At 44.1% G+C, this 27,334-nt stretch overlaps 3 protein-coding genes across 11 annotated transcripts in view; 1 reads left to right on the top strand and 2 right to left on the bottom strand.

Annotated features, from left to right (window-relative positions):
- The window catches only part of PARP15 (poly(ADP-ribose) polymerase family member 15), a 41,251-nt gene extending 39,379 nt beyond the window's left edge, over positions 1–1,872 (bottom strand). For 4 of the 6 annotated variants that reach the window (XM_053663086.1, XM_053663087.1, XM_053663088.1 and 1 more), the window contains exon 1: positions 1,603–1,872. In XM_053663086.1, the coding sequence (XP_053519061.1) occupies positions 1,603–1,605 (3 nt within the window). In that variant the 5' untranslated portion in view covers positions 1,606–1,872. The remainder of the gene's footprint in view (positions 1–1,602) is intronic. The other 2 variants (XM_037132377.2, XM_053663089.1) reach the window with 1 other exon arrangement.
- A 3,728-nt stretch (positions 1,873–5,600) lies between these two features.
- Positions 5,601–13,769, bottom strand: DTX3L (deltex E3 ubiquitin ligase 3L). 2 transcript variants are annotated; one of them, XM_053663053.1, is made up of 6 exons: positions 13,503–13,592; positions 13,176–13,383; positions 12,422–12,636; positions 8,628–10,166; positions 8,014–8,231; positions 5,601–7,104 (listed from the first exon to the last, which is right to left on the bottom strand). In XM_053663053.1, exons 2-6 carry the CDS (start codon positions 13,198–13,200, stop codon positions 7,035–7,037), a joined length of 2,067 nt encoding a protein of 688 aa, XP_053519028.1. In that variant the 5' UTR covers positions 13,201–13,383; positions 13,503–13,592; the 3' UTR covers positions 5,601–7,034. The 2 variants fall into 2 exon arrangements, with proteins under 2 accessions (XP_053519028.1, XP_036988284.2); XM_037132389.2 differs by lacking the exon at positions 13,176–13,383 and having other exon boundaries at positions 13,503–13,769.
- A 9-nt stretch (positions 13,770–13,778) lies between these two features.
- Positions 13,779–27,334, top strand: part of PARP9 (poly(ADP-ribose) polymerase family member 9) — a 33,886-nt gene continuing 20,330 nt past the window's right edge. The window contains exons 1-4 of one of the 3 annotated variants that reach the window (XM_053663052.1): positions 13,779–13,881; positions 19,717–19,817; positions 20,777–20,810; positions 22,594–23,441. In XM_053663052.1, the coding sequence (XP_053519027.1) occupies positions 19,803–19,817; positions 20,777–20,810; positions 22,594–23,441 (897 nt within the window). In that variant the 5' untranslated portion in view covers positions 13,779–13,881; positions 19,717–19,802. Of the gene's footprint in view, positions 13,882–14,293; positions 14,477–19,716; positions 19,818–20,776; positions 20,919–22,593; positions 23,442–27,334 lie in introns of those variants that run through there. The other 2 variants (XM_053663050.1, XM_053663051.1) reach the window with 2 other exon arrangements.

Here is a 27,334-nt window from a genome sequence, read left to right as displayed (position 1 = left end):
AAAAATAGTCTTTTTAAAGATGCATTTTAAAGTAATAATTATAAAACGAAATAGTTCTAAATTAAGAATAGATAATATGACAAGCGTACCATAGAAATTCCAAACATAAACCTTAATCTATCGAAAAGTTTAACATATGAAGTATTAAGTGGAACAAGAAAGTGGAGAGATAAATTGTAACTTAATAAATATTGTTGGGAAGTTAGTTCTCATTATGAAGAAAATTAGACATCAATTCATACTTCATAATTAACACCCACACACAATAATATTAACCCCTGGTAAGTCAAAAATGCTACCTTTACACACCCCAGCGATAGTGGAATGCAAGTTCTCTATCTATTTAACTAATTGTACCAAGGTGAAAATTTTTCAACTAATGAAACAAGATATACAGATAGCAATTTAAATGGAGTCACATAAAACACCAAAACAATAAAAATTAAAAGAAATCTATAACATAGCAGATACTCAAGAAACGAAGGTTGATCAATGAATTAAGTGGCGCACAGGGCAGTAAATTTCTAAATTTCCAGAACAGAATGAGTAGACTTGGGTTCATGAATGGCCACCTTTGTTCTTCGTTAGAACATCTCAACACCATCTCAAGATGTCAGCTGTCTGTAATTTGATTTATAAATTTAATAAAAGCCTAATGAAAATTCCAATGAATTTTTTTTTGATGCTGAACATAAATCAGAAGTTAATCCTGAAGTTCATGAGGAAAGACAAGCACACACAAAAAGTTGAGAAAACACTGAAGAGGATGAGTTCTGTTAGGGGACCAGCCCTGGCATTAACATGCCCGACATCCCCAGACACTAAAATACAGGGCAAAGTCTCTTTGCAAGAAATAAATAAGCAGGTCGGTGGAATGGAAGTTCCAGAAACAGCCAAAGACAGGAAAACATGGTGTATGATAATGGTTGTATCTCAAGTTACTGAGGCAGTGGTGATCTTTTTAACAAACCCAACTAATGAAACAGAACTAGAGCTCTGCATGGAGGGATTTAAATGGATTCACCCAGCTGGGTGTTGTGACAAGGGGACACCCACTCAGAAAAAAGATTAAACTAGACCCATTCCTCACACCATATACAAAAATAAGTTCCAAGTGTACCAGAGATCTAAATATTTTTTTAAGGACAGAAAAAAAGCATGGGGGCATGATAACCTGGGTATAGGAGAAAACTTCTAAAACTATGATTAAAGTCCAGATGTAATGAAACAAAAGATTGGTAAATTTTACTACATAAAAAAAGTTTGTGTGTGGGAAAATTACCACCATAAGCGAGCTCAAAAGACAAATGACAAACAGAAAGGAAATATTTATAACATTTGTCAAAGATAAAGGGCCAATATTCCCAATTCACAGGGAACCTTTTAAAATTTCAGGGGGAAATGCTCAGACATTCTACGGAAAACACGCCCTGCCGTCCCCTGTCTTCTGGGACAAGTTGGGATGGTAAGTGCCTCCTGAGAGGAGAGGGTTTTGAGGGACGCAGGGTCTCTGCGCAGCCCTGAGCTGCAAAATGTCCAGCTGGTACCTGGCGATCAGCGCTGTCGCCCCCTCCTCACCCCCCCACCGCCCGCGCCCCTCACCATCCTCCTCCAGGAAGAACGCCAGGAAGCGGGGCGGGTTGCCCGGCTCCTGGGGGACTTCGGGCTCCTGGCGTCCGTATCTCTCCGGGCTCTGAAAGTCCTCCTGCAACTCGGTGGGTAAGTCCTTGGACCGGGGCAGCGGGCTGGGAGGAGGGTGCAGGCGTTGGGGCCCCAGGACTGTCAGTCGGCAGCGGGGAGCCGGGCGCAGTTATCCCCAGCTCCACCTGCCCCCACTGCCGGCCTGCCCCACCCAGCAGACCGATGCCTAGGTCTTTCGCTTTCGTTTTTATGTAAACGGATTCTGCCTTAGGTTGCAATCTTGGAATGGCAAACAACAGCTGCCTCGGATTTATGTCACCCTTTTGGGACAAATGTTGCTGTCAGACAACTTTTAGGTCTAAGTCCTGGACTTTATAGTTTATCAGTCAAGTAACCTCAGTCGATGGCATCCGTACAGTGGGTATAGCCTTGACTACTTCATGATATTATTGCGAGGATTAAAAGAGATAAAGCCTGTAGAGTGTCTAGTATTTTTTTTTAAATCATTATTCTCAGAGATCTAGGCCCCTGGGTAAGGCCTGCCCTTGGGATCCTGAATTGCTGGAGTGGGGCCACGGGCATAGCAGGAGGTCCTGTCCGCAGGGGACCAGCTGGTTCTGCCCACCGGAGACCTACAGCTCCTCTGCTTCTATGCAGGCCAGCGCCAGAGCCACCACTCAGCACTGCGGGCAACCCTGCTGTCCAGCACCTGGGCCAAGCAGCCCCCACGTTTCTTCTCGCCCCATGGCAAGTGGGTGATGGTGGCTGCTCTCCCCTTGATGTCTGCTGGGGACACCTTGGGCTGGCTGACAGCCTCCGGGCTTCGCCAGCACAGATCGGGGCTGCAGGTACAGCGCTGCACGGGGCATTGTGAGCTACTCCTCCCGGTCCTCAGCCCCAGAGATGGCCCAGTGTGTGACGCAGCAGGCAGGGAAGGCCCTGAAATTCGCCTCCCTGCTCACCAGCCTGGCCAACTGGGGACCCCTTGGCCCTTCTCTGCCCTCCTGGCTTGCCAGAGTCCCCTTCCAGGCCTTGGACAGCCGGAGGGCTCTGTTTTAGGGACTGGGAGAGGTGGCGGTGCCTTTCCCCATTCCAGACCCTTCCAGTCAGCTCAGTCTCTCACAGAGGCACCTCTTCCCTCTTCCACGGCTTTGTCTGAACCATTTTGTATAAATTACTTTTATTTAATATTATTTCCTGCTTTGTCAGGGGCAGGTGCCAGGGGGAGGAACTGACCTCTTCCTCCTCTCTGGGCCTGGGGTGGAGATACTTTGTCACTCACCTCCCTGCCACCCCCCTCTGGGAGCATCACGGAAGCACCGAAGGCATATCGTCAGAGGAGTGATGAGATCAGAGCTACTTTGTTCAAAAGATGGTTTGCAGTGAGAGGAGAAAGACTTGGGGACAGAGAGAGCTTTTAGTGGGTATTTTAATCATTTTGGCGACAGAACTCTGAAAATGCCAAACGGGTAGTGAGATTTAAAGTGAAGGCGAAGCAGGACTGGTGGTGATGGACAGACAGGCAGGACAAGAGGGAGAAGCCAAAGGTGCCACTAAGATGCCACTTTAATGTACGCTAACTGTAATACATTCTACATTGCCTATTGTTTTCCCAGGAAACAAAACTGAATTTCCTCCTCTTTAAAATAAGGCATTTCAACAATATGATTACTTCAGTCCTTTTCAACTCCTATGCCAAGCAAATAAAGCTGCGGAGTAAACCTGCTGTGTCTTTTCAAAGCTCTTCGTGAAGCAGTGGCCAGGGCATTGCACTGTCCCATCGTAGTTGACCTCACTTCTCTTTTTGTTTGTCCCTACCTTCAACGACCTGGGCTTGCACCTCCCAAACAAGGTGTTGACTTCCGGAGTTTTTTTTCTAAGGCACTGCATTTAGAGGACTCAGAACTCTTATCAACAAAAAAGAAAATAGTGCCAAACCCCCATATAGAAATCAAAGCAAAACCAATACTACACCATAAGACCAATGTAAGGAAGTGCCACAAAGGTTTGATTTTTCTCCTAGCGACTGCTTCGATGCTGTGATGTTGTGATCTATAAGAAAAATATATTTGGTCTTTGTCCTAGTTTGTGGCACAGATCTCCTAAGACCCTTGGAATTTCCTGACGGCTGAGAGCATAAAGGTATTTTTTATGTTAATGAGGGGACTCATATCAAGGAGGCGACTACAGAGGGGCCTGGTTGCCAGAGGAAGCAACTACGTTGTGATTAGAAGGTCGACACTTTCAGCCCCACTCTCTGACCTGCTGGAAAGACTTGGGGACAGAGAGAGCTTTTAGTGGGTATTTTAATCATTTTGGCGAGAGAACTCTGATAATTTACTCAACCAATGGCCAATAATTTACTCAACCACACCTATGGCCAATAATTTACTCAATGGCCAATAATTTGCTCAATGGCCAATACTTTACTCAACCACACCTATGTAATGAAGTCTCCAGAAAACCACAAAAGGACAGGGTTCAGAGAACTTCTGGGTTGGTGATAAGTGAGCGTGCAGAGTGGCACGTTCCCCGAGCATCTCTTTCATCTGGTCAGTTATTTTTGAGTTATATCTTTGTTTTTTATCTTCACCCAAGGACACGCTTATTGATTTTTAAAGACGGGGGAGGGAGGGAAAGAGAGAGGAGAGAAACATCTATTGAAAGGATGAAGCCTGCGCCATCTGCTGTCCTGTCTCCATTTGCCAAGCAGGCGTGTGACTTGTTAAACATGACTGCCATTTCACTCTTCTAAGCTTATGTCCCCAGGACTGGAAATGACTGGAAAGCAAGAACAAAGCAGGACTAACCTCCCCCACAGCCGAAGGCAAAAGATAACATTGGAGCAAACTTCAGCTTTTGCAAAACCAGCTGAAACCTCTAGTGTTACAACACCCGCAACAGCCCAGGGGCCACACAACAGCAACCCCTGTGATCCAATTGTGATCCAATAAAAGCTCACAGCCCCCACCTTTTGAAGCTAATGTATCTCTCCACACCACGCCCCTTTCCAGTCTTAGAAAGTCAATAAAAAGCTTTGCACCCTGCATTTTCTTCTTTGTGAATTCTTTCACAACCCGCATCATTGACCACCCCTAACATCTGGGCCAAACCCACAACCCAGGCACGTGCCCTGACTGGGAATCAAACCCATGTCTTTTCTGTGTACAGGACAACACTCCAACCAACTGAGACACATGCCCCAGAGCCCCAGGTCATGTTCTTTGTAATATTCAGATAATCTAGTGAGTAAACTGGTTTCCTGAATTCTGTGAGTTGCTCTAGGAAATTATCCAAGGAGGGTGTGATGGGAACCTCAGATTTACAGCTATTCAGCAGAGGCCCAGGTAACAAGTGGGGTTTATTACTGCCATCTGAAGTACAGGGCAGACTTATGGGACTGAGCCTTTACCCAGGGAATCTGGTATTTTCTCCTGGTAGATAGTGTCAGAATTGAGTTGAATTGTAGGACACTTTGCTGGTGTCAGAAAATTGCTCTGATGTGTGGGGGGAAAACCCACACATTGGAACTGAGTGCTGAAGCTTGCCATCTTTAGGAAAACATCAGATGCCTCAATATTATTTTCAATTATCTTTTTCTTTGGAGAGAAGGGTGCCCTGATTTGCGGTGCCCAGTGAGCCACCTGGCTATTCCAGCACCAACACTGGAAAAGTGAAACAGAAATTCTGGGGGCAAGAAGGGGGCAAGTATAGTTTGATAAGGTGTTGCAGATGCTTTCTCCAGAAGGAGAGAAGAGTCAAAACCTGCTGCGTACTCTTACCTTTGTAGTACTCTATGGGTTAAGGAAAAATAATACTACATGTGATTTTTCACAGCTGAAAGTGGCAATAGTGAAGTCAAAAGTGATTTTGTTGTACACTCTATATATTGTGAGAAACCACCAGAATCTTAACCTAAAGGAGGAGAAAAAAGTGGGGAAAGAACACAGACAATCTGCTCCTAATGCGGAAATAACTTTATTGAAAGCAGATACATGTGATAATACCTTCTGCAGAGCAAAAGCAGCAATCCAAAGGCTTCCCAACCGCTCACACCACCGAACTGCCTGTGCACACTTGGCACTGTAATCAAGGAGCAGGAACCAAACTGGAGTTTATTTGAAGCAAATTTAGCTAAAGCTTAGTAGATACAAAACAACTAATCATAATGGTAAAGACTTTAATGAATCACCAAAATTTAAATGTATCATCTGATTTTTTTTAAAAAAAGGGGGGGCTATGATTTAGTTTAAGCTTCCTCAACTCTCCAGTCGAAGGAAAAGATTCTGGGTTTTTAAGTTCTTCAAATAAGACTTCTTCAGAGGAAATTTGCTGTGAGAGAAGCCCAGGGAACGCCTAGGCCGGCTTTGTGGAGGAGAAGCTCTGGGGTACAGAAGCCTTGAGGCCAGGCTATCTCCATTAAATCCTAGCACTTCTGCTTGTTAACTGGGTGACCTTCGCCAAGGTGTCCTCTGTACATCAGCTTTCTCAGTTATAAAATGGAGTCCTACTCGTATCAATCACACGAATGTGAAGATCTTATAAAGGGGACAAAATAAGTCCACAGTAAATATTAGCTGTTGCCCTCTGACCAAATATATATGTATGTGTGTGTGCGTATGTTTAAGGAAAGAAAAAGACACCTCATTCATCATTTTTGGAGAGAGGCTGCAGTGTAGATAACCAGATAAGAAACCCCGTTTTCCAAATCAGTGGTGAGGACTCCAGAAATGGCTTCCTTACTCCTGCCTCTGATAAAGATTTGGGGAACATATATTCCTCTGCTGTGGTATTAGCCACCTAAGTCTGGTAGCAAAAATTTGTTAAGTACCAACTGTATACCAGGCCCTGTGTCATGAAAAATAATAGCCTTATGTGCTTTATCACCAAAGGTTGCCCGATCTCTGCTCCCAGTCACTCTTCTGGCCACAAAAGAGGGGAACATGTGTCTTAATTTTTTCATAACCAAAGCCTCCCTACTTCCCCCATTTGCACTAGGATTTCACTTTCACAGTATTTAAAGGGCAAATCAACCAACAAAAAACTAAGGGACCACCCCGGAGATGGCGGTCCAAAGAGGACCCACTGGCAGCTGGTGTTTCAACTGCAGAGCACAGATGATGACTTTAGGTCCACAACACTCCATCCTCTCTGCCCTGCAACAATGACCCAAGAATGAGGCATATCACCCCTGCAGCAAAAGTCACACAGATATCGGGGGCTTTGTCTTCCATAAAAAGTAGCACTCCAAAAACAACATAACAGATTCTTACTCTTCCACGAACCCTTGAGATGAACATTTGTAAAAGGTCTTTCTACATAAGGATATTTACTCTGCTCCTTCAACTGTGTCTTTTGAAAGCTTGGCTCAAGACATCCTTCCGGCAGTCTTCTTACTGAATTCCTTTATTTTTCAGCTCCTGTTTGACGCGTTTCAGGTAATTAGGATCAGGGTAGCCATATCTGCAGAAGGAAAAGCCCCTTAGCTTCATCACACATGGTTTTAAAGAATGTGTAGAGCAGGTTGCTGGCATTAACATTGTGTTGCAAACATTAACAAGCACTCCTGAAGGCGGATGACTTATAACCACTTGTTGGCGTGCAGATGTGAGCCCTTTAGCTAGTCAGTGAGCCTAGCTGTCTGCCTAGCATCTGCCTTCCAACAAGACATTTCGTGTTTTCAGCTCGTGGTAAGCAGCGACTCTCATAAAGTTATACTACACTATATTAAAAATAAATGGTTTATATATAAAAATATAACATGTTCTATATAAAAGCATAGTATATATTTTATACTTTATATATAAAAATGTAGTGTGTGCTACAGGAGGATTTTCAAGTTTGGAAAATTTGAGAAAGTCTCAGGATCCTTTTGAGTACTACGCGTTAGGTATCGTATCTGAATTTCACTGAGACCAATTGGATTGCCTATAAAACAACATTCACAACACTAAATAAGAGTTTTGCTAGAGCACTATTAGCCAAGTGATTTTAGGATCTCTGTGGAGCGATGAAAGGAACAGGTAGAAGAAAGTATGATCTTCAAAGAAGGCTAAGTAAATAATGTTCCTAGGATCTACCCTGCAAACAAACAGGAAACCTCAAATCAAGTCATCTGAGATATCACTCATCTAGGATTTTGAAGCCTCTTGCCTTGTGATGCAAAATTGACTAACTGTATGATGCTTTGTGGCTGGCAGCGTAGAAGGTGATGGGAACCAATCTGCCTTTGAGATTAACATCTCTCAAAATAACTGTACCGTACCCAATCCCGTGTCTGTAAAGAGTCCCTTGTAGCCATATCCTCAAGATGCCATATCTTACAAGCTCTAAATTCTGTTTAGCCATCATTTTATTTCAAAAAGTTCTCACCTTTCCGGTCCCCCAGACATGGACGTTTTATGGTGGATATCATTCCATGTAATGACATTGGAGAGTCCTGTAACTCGAGACTCTCCCACTGTGAAAATTAGCTTTTGTTTAAAGGCTTTCTGAAGCAGTTTCAAAACCTCCCGTCCTTCCTTGTTATCAGGCAAGTATGCAGTGCGCCATGTTCCAGCATATGGCTTTCCTGGGTTTGGGTGCTCTTCCTGCATGAAGACAAAACAATGTTGCATAAACACATGCCTGAGTCTAAACTTTCCTATACAGATAGATGTATTCGTTTTCAGATAGAAGACATCAAAACCAAAAAAAAAGGTATTGAAGAATTCATATTTCTCCTCTTTTCCTAAATTCATGCTGGGAATACCATCCACCTTCCTGACTCCCCCCACCCTAATACATGATCAATCACCACCCATCCTTCCTCTCCCCTAATAGACAGAAAACATAAGTGATAGGCAAAGATTGTTACTTTTACCACTATTTAAAGCCACTGTATATGACTATGGAAATAAGTCCCTGGGAAATCCACTAATTGGCAACAGCACAGTCTCTTTGCTCAGCACACTGGAAAGAAACCCATGGATCTCAGACACACTTACTGTTTGTATGCCTCCTTTCATATCATAATTAATCACAATGGAGCCACAGGATTCATAGCCTGGGAGTGAGTATTTTTGGACTTGGAAAGTCATGCTTCCCTCCGGCTGATTCCCTTTCTGGACACCACAGGGATCCTGGCACATGGGACAGACTGGTTTATATGTCATGGCTTTGTTGATACAGGGGGCGCAGAATTCGTGCTTGCACTTTGGGAGCACTAGCTTGTTTCTAATGGGCTCCATACAGATGACACATATGACCTCTTCCTTGTTCACTCCTGACGCCTGAGAACTGGCAGAGCGCTGGGATGTTGGTGAAGCTGTTTCTGAACCATTCCCATCAACGTCCATGGGTGTTTCACGATCCTCATTCTGTTTCTGTCCAGCTAACGGGGACATTCCCCCTGTTTGTAAGACATACTGCTTTGCCTTTGCAAGATGATTCGGCAACCCAATAAAGGTCATTGACTCTTGATTTAACACAACACATACACCTGGATGCCTATTTCTAAGGTCACCAATGAACTTGGTCCCATATAAGTTCTTTCTCTCCTTGCCCAAAGATTTCAATGGAAGAACTTCTCTCATCAGCTGACATGAGACATGTTGATAGGCATCAATGAAACTTGCGCGAGCGTGCACAGACAGATCTAACTTCTTGTCCTTAGGTTCAAATACAATGCAGGTTTTCTGACCTTCTTCCCAAACCTTTCTTTGAGTGCTGTACTTTTGTTCTATCTCTGATACCTCCTGCAGTAATGCAGCTTCTAAAAGCTTGTAGTGTGCCGTGTCAACCTCGATTACGTTCCTCGTACTTAGAATCAATATGTTCACAGAAGCCTCGACAGGACTTTCAGAGGTTTGGGAGGCAATAAAATGTGTGGCAGCTGAAACGTCATCATGGGTACCCATAAGAATTAATTCTCCTCCATTCTCCTTCATATAAAGCTTTCGAAACTGGTGACTCAGTTTCTGTTTGATTTTACTTGCCTGCTTACTGTCAGCCAATACAACACATTCCTTCTTCATAGTTCCTATGCTCTGCTGAAACTCGTGGATAAAAGACTCTTGAGCTGATTTGATGTCACCTGATTGACTTGGGGTGAAATCGAAAGAGACCATATCAGGAGAACTCTCATGACTTTTTATTTTTATACCAAATCTTTTCTCTACTGAGTCCATTTTTCCAGGATGGGTATATTGGAAGTACTCAAAGAGAAATAAGGGAACTTCATAGCAGTTGCTTTTTCCTTCTGACTTGGTTTTTGGTTCAGAGGGAGAACCACAGCTGTTCTGGCCTTCCTGGAGTGGCTCCCACTCTGTTGTCAAAGGCGATGATTCAGGATTCCGCTCGCTTTTTACAAGCTGCTCACTCAAGAAGCCATGTATTTTTTCAATATCTTGGAAGGTACCACACACTCTCTCAACTCCATTGTAGCCCTCCATTTTTGCGACATTGGGGCAGAGAGTAGTTATGCACTCCCTCTGCTCTTTAGAGAACAGGTTACAGTTCAGTTCAGCCGTGACAGTAAGGAAGATCTGAAATTTTCAAAGCAAGAAATGAAATCACTCAGACATGCAGGCCTACAGTCTCCTCTCAAGAGAATGTCTAAAGACTAGAGAAACAACTGCTGTGTGTGTCCTCCATTAGCAGAGGACGACTTTCAAATCCTCTTCACACAGGATGCAGCATGTGAGAGCCCGGAGGTTCTCAGCCCTGTCTGTCTGCACATTAGGCTCACTTGGGAAGTTAAAAAAAAAAAAGCTAAGGCCCAGGCACCTCTCCAGGGAGCCTGATATAAATGTAGAGTCTGGGTATTAGAATTTATTTTATTTATTCTTAAAGATTTTATTTATTTATTTTTAGAGAGAGGGAAAGGGAGGGAGAAAGAGAGGGAGAGAAACACCAATGTATGGTTGCTCCTCACGTACCCCCTACTGGGGACCTGGCCTGCAACCCAGGCTTGTGCCCTGACTGGGAATGGAACCCGTAACCCTCTGGTTCTCAGTCTGGCACTCAATCCACTGAGGCACACCAGCCAGGGCTGGGTATGAGAATTTTTAAAAGGTACTGTGGACTAATGGTCTGGATTTTACAGTTGCCACTGTCTGTTTGGCCTTAGGGAAGGCAGTGGAGAAAAGGCGCTTGTCATTCTAAGAAGCTGCTATGGTTCTCACGAAAGAGTCTGTGAGCTTGGAAGGGAGTCATAAATCTGAGGATGTTTTTTCTCATTACTGTTTTTTTTCTCATCTTCAATCCCTCCTGCCCCACCCCCCGCCACTTTTTTTAACTAAACACCTAACTACATGCAATATTACTGGGCCCTCTAAGCTCCCAGCTTTTAGAAACTCAAGTATAAGACAAGCACATTAGATTAGGCTTTAAAAAAGGTAGGAAAATTGAATATAATATAAAAGCAGGATTTCTAATGTTTTGCTACCCCTCAAGGTCTTTGCACATGCTATTTCCTCTGCACATAATATCCTTCCTCTAGCTCTTCCCTGAAAACGCTTCCTGAATTCAGCCACTCCTTACACTGCCATCAGGACCACCCTACAATCCAAGTCATTACCACCTTGCCCCGGGCCCACTGCAACTCCTCCTGACTGGGCTCTGACCGTCCACTCTAGCCCCTTCCCACAATCCATCATCCACACAGCAGCCAAAGTGATCCTTTAGAAATGTAAATCAGATCACACCACATCCCAGGCTCAAAATCATGATGAACCCCCTAACATTTAAGTGAAAAGCCAAAGTCTTGACCTTCATCCCCAAACACCTGACTTCTTAGTGTCTCTCCAAGTTCTTCTTGTATCACTCTCTTCCCTGTTCACTGCCCTCTACACACACTGGCCTGACTCCTTGTAGTTCCTGATGCTCAGGATGTAAGCTCCTGTCTTGGGGCCTTTGCTCTTGTGCTCCCCTCCGCCTAGAACATTTTTCCCACAGAAATCCACTTAGCTAGGCTAGCTCCTTTATTTCATGCATGTCTCTACTCAGACATTACTTCATTGGAGAGGTTTTTCCCGACATACTAAAGTAGTGGTCCTGTCACTGTCATTTGTCCTGCTTTATTTTTCCTAGCACTTACCACTGGCAAACGTTATAAATCTATTTGTTTACTATGACTGTCTATGTCCCTCATTAGAATGTGAGGTCCCTGAAGGCCGAGTCTGGTATGCTCCTGGCTATAGCCCCAGTGCCTGGCACACAGTAGGCAGTTGATATTGATTTGTCACATGACTCTTCATATGGCTCGTTCCTTCTCATTCAAGTCTCAGGCCAGGAGAAGGATCAAGTCAAGCGACAGGTACATAAAGGACCCACGGACAAGGACCAGGGGGTGGAGGGTAGAGGATTGAATGTGGCAGAGGGTGGGTGGGCAGGGCAGGGGAGAGCAATGGGGGAAAAATGGGGACAACTGTAATTGAACAACAATTTAAAAATTGAAAAAAAAATCAAGTCTTAGGCCAAACATCACCTGGGAGAAGTCTCAGACTACTGGTTAGAAGCAGCACCGCCTCCTTCCCCTTACTCGCCCTGGCCCAGTAACTCTCTAAGGCACATATCACTCTCTGAAATTGTTTTCTTTGTTTGTTTTACTTGTTTATTGTCCTGCTATGTACCTCTCAACACCCAGCAGGGACCTGCTGTCTTCTGTTTCCCACTGCCTAAAACGATGCCCACCTCACAGTAAGTCCTCAGTCAACAGTTGCTGGACCAACAGTGAAAGGTACAGCGACGGAGGAGGAAGTTGCGAGCACATACCTGGCTCCTTCTTTCAAATACTCACATTTTGGACACAGGAATCCACAGCATTAGGAATATGTTCTTCACCTGGATGCTTCTCACCAGACCTCTCCCCTTCTTGTGATGCTGTTTGCACTTGAGACATTCCAGGTCTCATATTCTCCTCTATTGGATTTTTGGTGGGTTCCAGGAAAATAGTCACAGGTTTGTGGTCAACCCAAATCTGGTGCGCTTCTTTTTTCAACACTCTCTCCTTGGCTTCAGTGGAGACATTAAACATACACATACACATAGACATGGGAGTGACTTTAAATACTCCTCTTATTCGGGCATCTGTACCCTACCCATCACCCTCCCAGTAAGGGCTGCTCCCTGCGTCCTGGGGCTGTGTGGGTGGGGGGGGCAGGGGGAGCTCTTCAAAACTCTCAAGTGGGAGCCTCAGTTTTACTGTATGAATGAAAGATCAATGATAATCGAACACTGACAATTCATTAAAAGTCATGTCTCTGAAACTGTCTCGGTTTCCCTTTTCTGTCATAGGTAATAATAATACTCACATAAAGTGGACTGAAAAAACAGGGAGTGAACAGTACAGACTCAGAATTCTGTAAATATATGTAGGTGTTTACTGCCATTCATAGAGAGAGGCTGGAAGAAACATACCAAACCCACCACATTGTTTACCTCCAGGTGTTCTTTATTCTTTTCTCTCTTTTCTATGGTGTGCATATATTATTATTACAATCCCCCCCAAATAAATCAATGGAGTATTTATTCTAAACATAAAAGGGGAATACCTAAATGGCAAAGGGTGACAGGCATCTGGGGTGGGGGCAGGAGAAGGTTGCTCTTCTGAGATCTGAGAAAGATGAGCTGGGACTTGGATGCTGGAAAGGTGTCCACGTCAAGGCGCAGTCAGGCTACATCGCCGACTGGGCAACTCTGGGCTCTGTCTGCCACCGTGGCTGCGTCTCTTGGCAGCCAGAGGCCTAGGTTCCTGTACCCCTACAAGACAGTGCCATACTTTGTCCCGCCTTCTCTCCTAGGTCAGCTAGCACTGGGTCTGCCTGGGGGTGAGCCCCAGGGACGACCTTTGCACCCCCAGCCCCGGGCCTGCGCCTCACCTGCCCTGTCCAAGAACTCCACCTTGAAGGTGTCCGGGGCGCTGGCACCCAGGGGTCGGACGGTGCATTCCCCGCCGCCCGAGTTCTTCCGGCTCTGGAAGTAGCTTTCCAGCTTCCAATGTAGATTTTGCCCGTGGCAGGGCTCGGACACCCGCACCAGCAGCGGGGACGGCGGGCAGGGGTTCGAGGCCATGGCTCTCGGTGTAGGTCTGGCGCCGCTGCTCCGGTAGTTGCCGCGCCTGGTCGGGGTCAGGGGTGTGTCCCGCCCAGCGGCCGGGGCAGCGAAGTTTCAGTTTCGCTTTCCCTGAGCTCCCTCCCTATTCCCGGCAGTGCCGCTCCCCTTTCTCTACTTGCGGCCTCGCCTGCAGCCGTCGGCCGGGTGAGTAGGTCCCGTCCTGCAGCCCCCCAGACCCCGGGGCGGTGGGGGACCGGTGCTCTCGCGGCTCCTCTCCCGCGGGCTTGGGCTTAGGTGGCGGGCGGCCCCCAGAGCCAGGGCCCCACGGGAGCATGAGACTGGTCAGATGCGAAAGTCACAGTTTCTCCCGAGTTTGTGATTTCTTTTGACTCTCATTGTTGTTACGGTTATATGCAGCTAAAGTGTAATCCCCATTCTGAGTTAGATTAATACCTGCATTTAAAAAAAAAATTGAAATGGTTCGCCTGCGTTATAACCTATCACCTGTTACGTCCCTCCAACCCTGTGCTTCAGATGGGCTCTGGGGGTCTTTCTGCCTTCATTCCTTGTCTTGACCGACAGTGCTGCCTCGTGTGCTAGGGACTACCGATGAGCCTGGAGGCGCCCGCCTCACAGGCTAGTAACGGGAGGCGGACTTGTGAATGAAGAAGCAAATCTCTTGAATGCCCCCAAGAGGACGTTTGAAGCAGAATCTCAATGAGTGTGTGCGTTGGTGGGTAGTTGGAGGAGAGCATCTGAGGCACACATGGAGACTGGAGGCTTGGAGGAGATGAGATAGGTGAGGGAGATGATGGAGGAAGGGGCTAGACCAGTGCTGTTCAGTACAAATATGATGAAACCAATGACTAATTAAAAAATTTTGGCCCTGGCTGGTGTAGCTCAGTGGATTGGGTGCTAACCTGCGAACCAAAGGGTCACAGGTTCTATTCCCAGTCAGGGCACATGCCTGGGTTGCAGGCCAGATCCCCAGTGGGGGACCATGCAAGAGGTAACCACACATTGATTTTTCTCTCTCTCTTTCTCCCTCCTTTCCCATCTCCAAAAATAAATAAATTTACTTAAAATTTTTTTGAGCCATATTTTTAAAAATATAAGGCGAAATTAATTTCAATGATGTTATTTAACTCAACATATCCTAAATTTAATCATTTATGTATCCTAATTTAATCATTCAGCATGTGATGAATATTAAATACTTACATTTTTACATCCTCTTGGTCATACAGAGTCTTTGCAATCCGGTGTTTATCTGTGGCTAGTTGGGTCTAGCTACATTTTAGGAGGTCAAAAGCTAGCTGCCTGTGGCCAATGGCCCACACTGGGCAGACAGCACAGGTCTAGACAGCGAAAGGTCTTGACGATCAGTGCGGAGAAATGGAAAGATTGTCAGCTGGGGGAACAGGAGAGTGACATGTCAGGTGTGCATGTAGAAAGGTGGTGACAGCCGGGTGGAGGACACGTTTCCAAGCAGGGATGAATGGGGGCAGAGAGACCAGAGGTAAGGATTTTGCACATGACTGGTAAGACTGGAAATAGGTCGGTCTTTATGGAGAACAACTTGATAGTACCATCACACTTATGACTGCACAGACTTTATGATTCTGCAGTCAGGGGTCGGAAGGAGCTTCACACTTTCTAAATTTGAGCCACTAAACTAGTACCCATTCAGACAATAAAATGTAAAACTAAACACATTTAAATCTTTAAAGAGAAGTAGTGACCTAGCTCAGGCAAGAGGCCCTGAGGCCCTGAAGTGAAGTGGCCAATGGGCAAGGAGGGTCAGGGCATAAGTGACCTAGGTGTTTGGACCTAGCTGATGTTTTGGTTATGGGACAAATGAGAAAAATTCTAGATTTCTGACTTGAGTGGTTAAATGGTGTGTCATTAATTGAGCTATGGAAACCGGGAGAGAAAGCATGGATTTTGGAGAGAGTTGACTGAGGGTAGGGAGGTGAATCCAGGCAAAAGGCCTGTAAAGCGAAAGGTAGCAAAAGAACCAAGGGAAGATGGCACAGGAGAAGCCAAGAAAGCAGAGTTTTAGGACTCAAAGAACACAATAACTATAGACAGAGGTCAAGTAAAAATTAGGACAGAAGACCAGGAAGCACAGAGTCCCAAACAAGATGGATGCAAAGGGGTCCACTCCAAGACACATCATATTTAAAATGCCAAAGGTTAAAGATAAAGAAAGAATCTTAAGAGCAGCACAAGAAAAGCAGTTAGTTATGTACCTACGGGGATGTCCCTATAAGTCTGTCCCCAAAGTTTCTCAAAAGAAACTTTGCAGGCTAGAAGAAATTGGCTAGAAATATTCAAAGTCATGAAAAGCAGGGACCTACAGCCATGGTTGCTGTACCCAGCAAAGCTGTCATTTAGAATCAAAGGGCAGATAAAGAGCTTCCCCCTTTCCACACAAGAGAAAACTAAAAGAGTTCATCATCACCAAACTATTATTATACGAAATGTTAAAAGGACTTAAGAAAAAGAAGGAGATCAAAACTATCAACAGAATAGTCATGGGGAAGCACAGTATAGTAAAGAGTAGCCTAAGAACTTATATTCATGACTCATGGACGTGAACAGTGGTGCAGGGATTGCCTGAGAGAGTAGGGGGTGTTAGGTGGAGGGGACGAAAGGGGAAAAATCAGGACAACTGTAATATCATAATCACTAAAATATAATTAAAAAAAGAAAAAGGACAGAAGAGAGTCTGCTGGGGTTAACCTCCTGGAGGACACTGATGAGCAGTTTCAGAGGATGGCAGGGGGTGAGGCAGGGGCCCACTACCGTGGGCTGAACAGGCAGATGGATGGAGAAGAGTCATCTTCATGCTGCCCCTGCAGAAAAAAGAACATAGTAGGAACCAGTTATGGAAAATTAGGAAGGCTTTTGTTGTTATTGGTGGTATTTTTAAAATGGAAGAGATTGGATGTTTGGGGCAATATGCTCCTTGTTTCTAGTTTCTTTGGGGTTGACCCCACCACCACCACAGCAAATGTATCCCTTTGAAGCCTGGTCTATAGAAAAAAACAAGTGCAACACCATCGAAGGCAAAAGCCCCCAGGAAGCCCACCCACCACCAAAGCCAACACTGAAGACTTCCTTCTTTTGTGGAAAAAAAAAAAACAACAGTGCCCTCTGGGTATAAAAATTCATCTTGCCTTCCAACTTTAGGATTGTACTGGACATGCCACTTTTCCTGACATGTAAGAATAATAGTGCTCTGATGCTGTACATAACCATACGAAGTTTTTCTACTGCAAAGGCATTACAAATCATTTCAGAGGCAAATGGCAACTGTGTGGGAAACTAGTGTAGGCTACTATGTAGTTAGGCATTTTCATTTCTGTCTAATTGATGGACAATCATTAAAATAGATTTTTCAGTGTTTCTGATTTTTATCCAGATATTCCTCTTTCTTTTTTATAATGTATTTTATTGATTATGTCATTACAGTTGTCCCCTTCCCTGCCTTCATTCCCCTCCACCCTGCACCCCCCCACATTCTCCCGCTTTAGTTCATGTCCATGTGTCACAAGTTCTTTAGCTTCTACATTTTCCACACTACTCTTGCCCTCCCCCTATTTTATCTCCACCATCTATGCTACTTATTCTCTGTACCTTCTTCCCCCTTTTCCTCTTCTCACTCCCCTGTTGTTAACCTTTCATGCGATCTCTATTTCTATGGTTCTGCTCCTGTTCTAGCTGTCCACTTAGTTTGCTTTTATTTTAGGTGTGGTTGTTAATAACTGTGAGTTTGCTGTCCTTTCACTGTTCATTTTTTTCATCTTCTTTTTCTTAGATAAGTCCCTTTAATATTTCATATAATAAGGGCTTGGTGATGATGAACTCCTTGAACTTGACCTTATCCGAGAAGTGCTTTACCTGCCCTTCCATTTTAAATGAAAGCTTTGCTGGATAGAGCAATCTTGGATGTAGGTATCCAATCTTCTCTAACTGCATGTAGGAGCAATCCTTGCCTTTCATGATTTGGAATACTTCTTTCCAGCCCTTTCTGGTCTGTAAGGTTTCTTTTGAGAAATCAGCTGACAGTGTAATGGGAACTCCTTTGTAGGTGACTGTCCCTTAGCTCTTGCTGCTTCTAGGATTCTCTCCTTCATTTTAATCTTGGCTAATGTAATGATGATGTACCTTGGTGTGTTCCTTCTTGGGTCCACCTTCCTTGGGACTCTCTGAGCTTCCTGGACTTCCTGGAAGTCTATTTCCTTTGCCAGATTGAGGAAGTTCTCCTTCATTATTTGTTCGAGTAAGTTTTCCACTTGTTGCTCTTCCTCTTCCCCTTCTGGTACCCCTATAATTTGGATGTTGGAACGTTTAAAGATGTTCTGGAGGTTCCTAAGCCTCTCCTCATTATTTTGAATTCCTGCTGCTTCATTATTTTCTGTTTGGTTGTTTCTTTCTTCCTTCTTGTCCACTCCATTGATTTGAGTCCCAGTTTTCTTCCCATCACTATTGGTTCCCTGTGCATTTTCCTTTGTTTCACTTAGTGTAGCCTTCATTTTTTCATCTAATTTGTGACTAAAATCAACCAGTTCTGTAAGCATCCTGATCACCAGTGTTTTGAACTGTGCATTTGGTAGGTTGGCTATCTCTTGGTTGCTTAAAAGTATTGGCTCTGGGGCTTTGATTTGTTCTTTTGTTTGAGCCATAATTTTTTGGTCATGTCGCACCTGTTACGTATGAGTGGTAGAGCCTTAGTTGTTCACCACAGCGGGTCAACCCAGTAGCTGGGTTGTGACATTGTATGTGGGGGTGGGTTCCGAAAGGGAACAGTGGCACTTGCTCTGCTCTCACTCGGATTTCAGTCCCTTCTGCCACTTCCCACAAGCAAATTGGGTTCCTCTGATGCTGTTTCCTGGGTGGGTGGGCTTGTGTTCTAGGATCCCGTGGGTCTCTCTAACGGATTCTCCTGTGAGGCTGGGAGTCTCTCCTGGCACCTTTTCAATTGGTGCTTTTAGGCTTAATTTCCCAGCGCTGGAGCCCTGGGTTGCGTGGTCTGTCTTGCTGCCCGTTTTTGTCTAGTTTATCTGCGCACAAATGTGTGATCATGGTCAGCTCTGCATAGCCTGTGCTCCGGGGTCTGCCAGCTACCGCCTTTTCTTGCCATGACCCCTCTCCGCCTGCCGCTGACTTCGCCCCTCTTACAGGTTGAATGGTTACTGGACTTCTGTACAGTTCAATTTTCTGTCTGTTTTGGTTGTGGTGTTGTTTCTTAATCTTTGTTGTCCTTAATTTTGGTTGTGTGAGGAGGTAGAGTATTTCCACCTACGCCTCCATCTTGGCCTGAAGCTCTCTTCTTTCTTATTACATCAAGGAATTTACCACAAACTCAGTACACACACCCTTGACAGGCATAAGTACAGTTCTTCAAATACTCTCCAGGGTTCTTCATGCTCACTTGTATAGTTGGTTTCTCCTCATTTAATTTTTAAAAGATTTTATTTATTTATTTTTAGAGAAGGTAAGGAAGGGAGATAGAAAGGGAGAGAAACATCAATATGTGGTTGCCTCTTATGCGCCCCCCCCCACTGGGGTCCTGGCTTGCAACCCAGGCATGGCCTGACTGGCAGTCAGACTTGTGGTCCTTTGGTTCGCAGGCCGGTGCTTAATCCACTGAGCCACACCAGCTAGGGCCTCATTTTATTTTTAATACCATGCTCAGTCTTACTACTTGGTATCATTCTCCTTCTCTAACTGCGTAAAAACCTGCTCCATCCTTCAAGGTCTGGTTCTAGTCTTACCTTCTCCATAAAGCTTTCCCTGCTATAGCCCATATGGCGCTTGCCCATCTCTGAACTGCCATTATTCCAACTGGAGCCTCTCTGTAAAGGATAGAAGGTAAACAGTACCTATAGCAGCAAAACAATAGGGAATAGTGCCTGTTCCCTAGTAAAACTAAAAACTACTCAAGGTCAGAAATCACGTTTAGCCTTCTTATGGTTTAGTTTTCCCTAAGATCTGGTCAATGCTTAGTGTATCCTTTGTATTCATTTCTAGGAGTGGGCCACCATATTTGGGAACAATCGTCTTTGCTCAAACACAAAACAGAGTATAAACATTTAAAGACCCCAGAGCCCGAGAGGATGGACTTTTCTAAGGTAAATGTACTTCTATATAAATACATATTTATCACAAACTTTGATCAGCACATGAATAGTTCTTCCTATAACAGCAAGAAATCTGGGTCTTTGGTTTGGTTTTAATAGTCCGATAAAAGTTTTTTCCTTTTGAGGAACAAGTATGAAAGACACAGAGATGAGGACTGGGGGGGGGGAATGGGAGGGAGGGGGGAGACCGGGCGGGGGGGGGGAAGAGAAAAAAAATGTACTTGAAAAGTAACTAAATAAAATTTAAAAAAAAAAAGTTTTTTCTTTGTACCATGTGAAACAAAGAGAATCGAGAATATGCTGATCTAAACAACAGAGGCACCATTAGGATGGATGACTTTTATAAATGTAACTTCAGTATCATTTTGATTCTGCCTACTCATTCAGCAGTTCTGCTTTTGCAAAATGAGGGGGGAGAATTATGGAAGATGGATAAAAACAAGGAAAGAGAGGAAAGACCCCCTCGTTCATTTAAGCATAAAATTCTACATTCAGGCCGATGCCATGAAATAAGCTAAGCAATGGAAAGTGGGTTCTGACTGGCAGGTGGAGGGTGTAGCTGAAGTGGCTCATGTCCCTGTGCCTTCCATTCTAGCTAGGAAAACTCTGCAAAAAATTGGAGGCCTGTCTGAAAGTTTGGGGTCATTTTGGTCTGTGGCCTTTGGGCCTTTTCAAGTGTTAACCTCTAACCTTTCATCTCATCCTGAATTAGAAGTGCACTGAATGGCCTCCAGGAAGTGGGATAGGGTCAGTGTTTGCTAGAACATTTAGTACTTCAAGTATTTCAAGCACACAGATGAAACAAAGGAACAAGTACATGTTCTCCTACCTGCTCAAACCCAGAGCTTTTAGCAGTTTCTGTTGCTTTGTGATCATTAGGCTGTATTTGTTTTCAGTAATTTGTAGTCATTCGGTTTCCGTTTTTTTAAAACCACTCTCATTTTTCATAGGGTGCTGAAGCAGCAGCTTACAATAAGAAATCAGGTAGGAACACCTCACTCTCAGTCTTGCTCCAGAAATTCTTTGCTCAGATCTGTCCTCTGTGGGAAAATGGGAACACAGAAGGAGACTGTCTCCCCTGCAGGTGTTCAGGTGCGTGATTGCAGGGCCTCGCGGCAACCTGGCCTGAGCCTCAGAGCGGGGACTGCTTGATAGGCAGTTTGAATCAGCAGGCATGTTCTCTTATGGTTCCCATTGGTCCTTTCCTTTGCCCACAAGAAGTGAGACTCTTCTGACTGCAGCCCTAGAAACTGATCAGAAGAGGTGCCCCACTGGTTTTCCCTCACTCAACAAGGGCTGTAAGAGTCCATGGAACCTGCCTGATTCTAAGGGTGGCCCACTTGAAATGTAAGCACAGGCCAATTGGATCTGGCTACTCAAGTGCTGCTTCTTTTAGATAATTCAAACCATCAAATTCTAGGTGGCTGAGATTAGAAATGATAGTTGAAGTAAAATATAATTAGTTACCACATTTTATCTATTTTAGGATGCACAGTTTTTCACATCTCTAAGTAAAGCTACTCCCTGTCTATCAATAATATGTCATGGTTTAATTGGTATTGTTTTTCCTTTCTCGGTAGCACATAATAATGATGGCATAGATTCCACGAAATAGGTGTCACAGGTTGGGTTCTCAAGGAAGCAGAAACTGAGATGAAGTTAGGAATTCAGAAGGTTTATTTCGAAACGAAAAGAGGAGAAATCAGATTGGGCAGGTGGAACCATCAGATTGTAAGGAAAACTGACAGAGCTCTGCCAACCTTGGCAGAGACTGCCCATTAGGGGAGTCCCACCTTGGACATAAATGGCCTTGATCAGCCAGCATTGATGGGGGCCACCCTCAGAACAGTGTGACCTTGGCTGGAAAGCTGAGGTGGGTTCCCTCCATAACCACACTGAAGGGGAATCTGAGCAGCTCATCTTCTTGTCTGCCACATACAGTAATTTTTAATCTATCAGTTTTAATTCCACCAAAATTGTCCCATGAAACTAGAGTATGATTCTTCACCCATTTGCTGGACCATGCCCCCACAGAACATCCTTGACTAATGACTGATGGAAGTTGGATGAATATTTCAGCTTCTTTCCCCTTCTTGTGGTAGAACTCTTTTGAGACACGCTGTCCCGCAGTGGAGTTAAGCTTTGTTTGCTTTGTAACACATCCTTTATTCATGTCCTTCCTTTTCTTGTCTTACTTGCCCACTCTGGCCTCCCATCTCACACCCCTGGTGTTTTCTAGGATCAACTCCCAAATAAACTTACACTCAGATCCATATCTCAGAGTCTGCTTCTAAGAGAACCTAGACTGAGGCACAAAGACTAAGCAAACAAGTTATAAATAAAGCCTCCATTTATTTTTGTCTCATAATTAAATCCTTTCCAATATTCATGCCTTAAGCATGGTTCTTCCCAAACTCACAATTTTTATGTAAATTGTAAAAATCATGAAGCCCTACACATGTAGTTTTCTTACCACCATCATTGTATCGTGGTAGCTACCAATTATGGAGTATTTACTAAATGCAAGACACAAGACTATGTAAGCATTTTATGGGCGATTTACCATTGAAAACTCTTAGATATTCTTGGTCTAATTACATATCTAGGTGAGAAAGAACCAGGAAGGGGGCGAGAGGAAGTTCATCCCAGTTTTGCATATAGGACACTCAGTCTCCAAACCTGAGGTGGCGTCACATCCTTTTCAAAGGAACCTTTGCTCATTTCTTACTTCTTCTTCTTCTTTTTTTAATCTTCTCTCCTTTTCCAGAGACTGACATTCTTGGAGAAAACTATAGTTGGCAAATACCCATTAATCACAATGACTTCAAAATTTTAAAAAATAATGAGAGTCAGCTGTGTGAAGTTCTCCAGAATAAATTTGGCTGTATCTCTACCCTGGTCTCTCCAGCCTGGGAAGGTAACAGCGAGTCTCTGCAAGTCTTCAGAAGAAGACTGACTCCTTGGTTAGAGCTCTCTGTCTGGAAAGATGACCTCACCAGACATGCTGTTGATGCTGTAGTGAATGCAGCCAATGAAGACCTTATACATGGGGGAGGCCTTGCCGCTGCCCTGGTGAAAGCTGGCGGCCAAGAAATCCAAAAGGAGAGTACAAGATTGGTTTCTAGATTTGGTAAAGTACCAACTGGTGGGATAGCAGTCACAAGCGCAGAGAGGCTTCCCTGCAAAGTTATTATCCACGCTGTTGGGCCTCGGTGGGAGGAAGTACATGGAGAGCGCTGTATTTATCATCTGCAAAGGGCCATTGTAAATATTCTGAATTTTGTCACCTCTGCCAAGCCACCCATTGAGACAGTAGCAATTCCAGCTGTGAGCTCTGGGATTTTCCAGTTCCCTCTGAATTTGTGTACACAGATCATAGTGGAAACTATCAAGAATTATTTCCAAGGGATGCAACTGACTGGAAGTTTAAAACAAATTCACCTGGTAAGCAATGAGGACCCTACTGTTGCTGCTTTTAAAGCTGCTTCAGAAAGCATACTAGGGAAGAATGAGCTGGGGTCCCATGTGAGTCAAGGAGCCGTCCTTCCTTTGAGTACAATGGTGGTAAACAACCTGACTGTCCAGATTGTCCAAGACTTCATTTTTCTGCAAGAGGTAAGTCTTTGTGTTCTCTTGAACTGCCGAAGGGCATCCCCTCACCTGTTGATTACCTACCAAGTATGTTTCGAGTGTACACTGTTCCAACCATTGTTTAATCCTGTTAAGGTTAAGAGTATGGACTTTAGAGACAGACCATCTGGATTTGAATACTCGCTTTGCCATATACTAGCTGCGTGATGTGAATCCGGTTACTTTATTTTGGTCCTCGGTTTCTTCATCTGGAAAATGAGAATACTAATAATAATATCTTAGAGTTGGAATCAATACACATAAAATGCTTAGGCTAGAGCTTGGCCCCTGATAAGTATTTATAACTATTATTGCTATTATTCTTAAGCACCGTGAGGAAATAGAATAATTTTTTATTCCAAAACTTCTCTATTTGAAGAATCTCATTGTTAGACAAACCATCAGAACATTTCTGAAGCAACCCATCAGTAGTAAACAAAAAAGTCTTAATGCAAAATGAATTCATAATATTTAAGAGTAATATTGTGATAAGAGTGGAGTGGATTAAGAAAGATTACTTCAGAAGATGGGAGTTTTGGATCTCATCTCGAGTTATGATAGATATGAATTGACAGGAAGAGGGGTCTGGTTGTTAGAATGATCAGAGGGACACAAGGAATTAATGAATAGAAAACAATAATCTGGACCAGTCAGGAGACTTAGGTGGACTTGTAAGTTATATTCTGAGTATACAGCTCTCTGGCAGGAGCCATGGAGAATACAAAATGGGAGCATTTAGCCAGGGTACGAAACTTCCTAGGTCACAAAGGAGAGAGCCTTGGCAGGGAGGGAGTCAGGAACCTAGGCATTTCTGGGTTAGTGCAGCTCCCCTGCTAGGAAGAGAGCACCGTGAGAATGAGCATTATAGCTTGTAGCCTCTGTAGCCTCAGAGCCTGGTCTGGGCATGCTTCTAGGTGTTTGGCAAGCGATTGATGAATGAGTGAAGGGGAATGCAGGGAGCAGGGACTGGAACAGAGGAAGAGAAAGAACATAAGGCTGTATTCTTTTTTTTTTTTCTGGATCAGTGATATCACACCTGAGACTCTCCTCAGGCCACAGTCAAATAGACTTAATCATAAGTGAAAAAATACCACTTACTGCTTGCAGGACAATTAGAAAGAAGACTAAGAGAACCCCCGCAAAATGAAATATTTATTTGATAAGTCATTAATATAGAAACATGAAAGTGGAAACATCATAGTTGAATAACTTATTTAACTAAACTTTTATCATATTTATTTCGTTCCAAGAACATTAGGAACCTAATAATTGCAAAATGGGGCCAGTTCCCCCAAATTGTAAATTCTGACTGTACTTTCAAAGTAAAGCATTCATTAACATCTATGAGAAATACCTAAGTTACCCCTAAAGGGAGCCAAACCATCAGGATGATTTAGGGGGATTTGGACATGGTAGGGGGAAAAGGATACAACCCTTTAAGCGCAGATCTTAGAGCTAACTATGTGATATTACTTCAAATATAACCCATGTATATGTGCAGCCTGTTTCGGAAAGGGCAGATGAGCTGGGAAAAGCGTCTGCCTGTAGGATAGGTGGTGAGTGACGGATCTGAGGACCCACCAAGGTGGAGGCTGACTTTTTTTTGTCTCACTTGTAATTTCTTTATGTACTTATGCACCTTTAAAAAAAATAAGAGGTGGAAATTTTATTTCTACTCTATTTAAAGCAAAATGGAAAATTCACACAAAGATAGCAAAAAGTGATGACAGTGAGGCAGAGAGTGAAACTATTCATTAATAAAACTTAAAATAGCCCTGATCAATATGGCTGAGTTTGTTGGGCTTCATTCCACAAAGCAAAAGGTCGCCAGTTCCATCCCCAGTCGGGGTACATGCCTGGGTTGTGGGTTTGGTCCCAGGTTCGGTACGAACAAGAAGGCTGCTAAGTGATCTTTCTCTGTCACATCAATGAGAGATGTCTATCTCATCTCTTTCTCCCTCCCTTCCCCTCTCTCTAAAATTAAATTTTTAATTTTTTTAAATTTATGTTTTATTGATTATGCTAGTACAGTTGTTCTATTCCCCCCTTCATTCCCCTCCACCCTACCACCCCGTCCCCACCATTACCCCCCCCTTTAGTTTATGACCATGTGTCTCAAGTTCTTTAGATTCTATATTTCCCATACTATTCTTGCCCCCACCACCTATTTTCTATCTACTGTCTATGCTACTTAGTCTCTGTACCTTCTCCCCCCTTCTTCTTCTCCCACTCCCCTGTAGCTAACCCTTCATGTGATCTTCATTTCTATGTTTCCACTCCTGGTCTAGCTGTCCTTTTAGTTTGCTTTTGTTTTAGGTGTGGTTGTTGATAACTATGAGTTTGCTGTTTTTTCACTGTTCATGTTTTTTTAACTTCTTTTTCTTAGATAAGTCCCTTTAACATTTCATATAATAAGGGCTTGGTGATGATGAACTCCTTGAATTTGATCTTATCTGAGAAGCACTTTATCTGCCCTTCCATTCTAAATGAAAGTTTTGCTGGATAGAGCAATCTTGGTTGTAGGTCTTTGGATTTCATGACTTGGAATACCTCTTTCCAGCCCCTTCTTGCCTGTAAGGTCTCTTTTGAGAAATCAGCTGACAGTCTGATGGGAACTCCTTTGTAGGTGACTGTCCCCTTAGCTCTTGCTGCTTCTAGGATTCTCTCCATTTTAATCTTGGCTGATGTAATTATGATGTGCCTTGGTGTGTTTCTTCTTGGGTCCAACTTCTTTGGGACTCTCTATGCTTCCTGGATTTCCTGGAAGTCTATATCCTTTGCCAGATTGGGGAAATTCTCCTTTATTATTTGTTCAAATAAGTTTTCCATTGGTGGCTGTTCCTTTCCCCCTTCAGGTCCCCCTATAATTCGGATGTTGGAGTGTTTAAAGATGTCCTGGAGGATCCTAAGACTCTCCTCATTTTTTTGAATTCTTGCTTCTTGACTCTTTTCTGTTTGGCCATTATTTGCTTTCTTCTGGTCCACTCCATTGATTTGAGTCCCAGTTTTCTTTTCATCACTATTGGTTTCCTGTGCAATTCCATTCATTTCAATTAGTTTCGCCTTCATATGTTTGTCTAATTTGTGGCTATAATCAACCAGTTCTGTGAGGATCCTGATCACCAGTGTTTTAAAGTGTGCGTCTGAGAGTTTTTCTATTTCTTCATCGCTTAGATTTATAGGCTCTGGGGCTTTGAGATCTTCTTGAGCCATTTTTGGTCTGTTCTCCCCCTGTTAAGTATGAGTAGCGGAGCCTTGGACTCTCAGGTCGCTGGGTTATGACGCTATATGTGGGGGTGTGGTCAGAGCGGGGAAATGGCGACCCCCTCTGCTGTTTCTTACCGCTGGGTGAGGAGCAGAACCTTAGGTGGTTCACCAGGGCGGGGCCACTCAGGTTGCTGGGTTATGACGCTGTATGTGGAGGCGGGGTCAGAGCGGGGAAATGGCACTGCCCTCCGCTGCCGCTCGCAGTGGGGCCTGCTCAGTCCCGTAGTCTCACCGCCCACTCCCTCGCTTGTCTGTCTGTGCACCACAGTCAACCTGCAGCCCTGCTCCCTCGCTGTTTCCCCGGGGTCGCTCGCTGAGTTGCTTACTAGCTCCAACCCTGTGCCCGGGTTCCTCGAGCCCGAGTCCGTCTGACCGAGTTTTCCTGTGAAATCCCGCTCCACCAGCTGCTGGTTTCGCCCCTCTTACTGGTCAGGCTGAAGAATTTGTTGTTATCAGACTTCCGAAAAGTTCAATTTTCTGTGTTCTAGCTGTGTTTTCTGTTGCTAATATTTAGTTGTCTCTAAACTTGGTTGTGAGAGAAAGCACGACTTCTCCACCTATGCCTCCATCTTGGCAGAAGTCCAAAATTAAATTTTAAATTTTTTTAAATT

This window comes from Artibeus jamaicensis, unplaced genomic scaffold (assembly GCF_021234435.1).
Source record: "Artibeus jamaicensis isolate MK-2021 breed Jamaican fruit bat unplaced genomic scaffold, CSHL_Jam_final contig_3126, whole genome shotgun sequence".
In the NCBI taxonomy this organism is placed as follows: domain Eukaryota; kingdom Metazoa; phylum Chordata; class Mammalia; order Chiroptera; family Phyllostomidae; genus Artibeus; species Artibeus jamaicensis.
Note: the sequence above shows the minus strand (reverse complement) of the source record. Positions and strands in the feature narration are given on the sequence as shown.

Coding starts and splice junctions, on each gene's coding strand:
- DTX3L (XM_037132389.2), bottom strand. CDS start 13,695: ATGGCCTCGAACCCCTGCCCGCCGTCCCCGCTGCTGGTGCGGGTGTCC. Junction 10,167..12,421: donor TGGATTCCTGTGTCCAAAAT/GTGAGTATTTGA, acceptor TGAAAATTTCAG/ATCTTCCTTACTGTCACGGC. Junction 7,105..8,013: donor ATGTCTGGGGGACCGGAAAG/GTGAGAACTTTT, acceptor TTCCTTCTGCAG/ATATGGCTACCCTGATCCTA.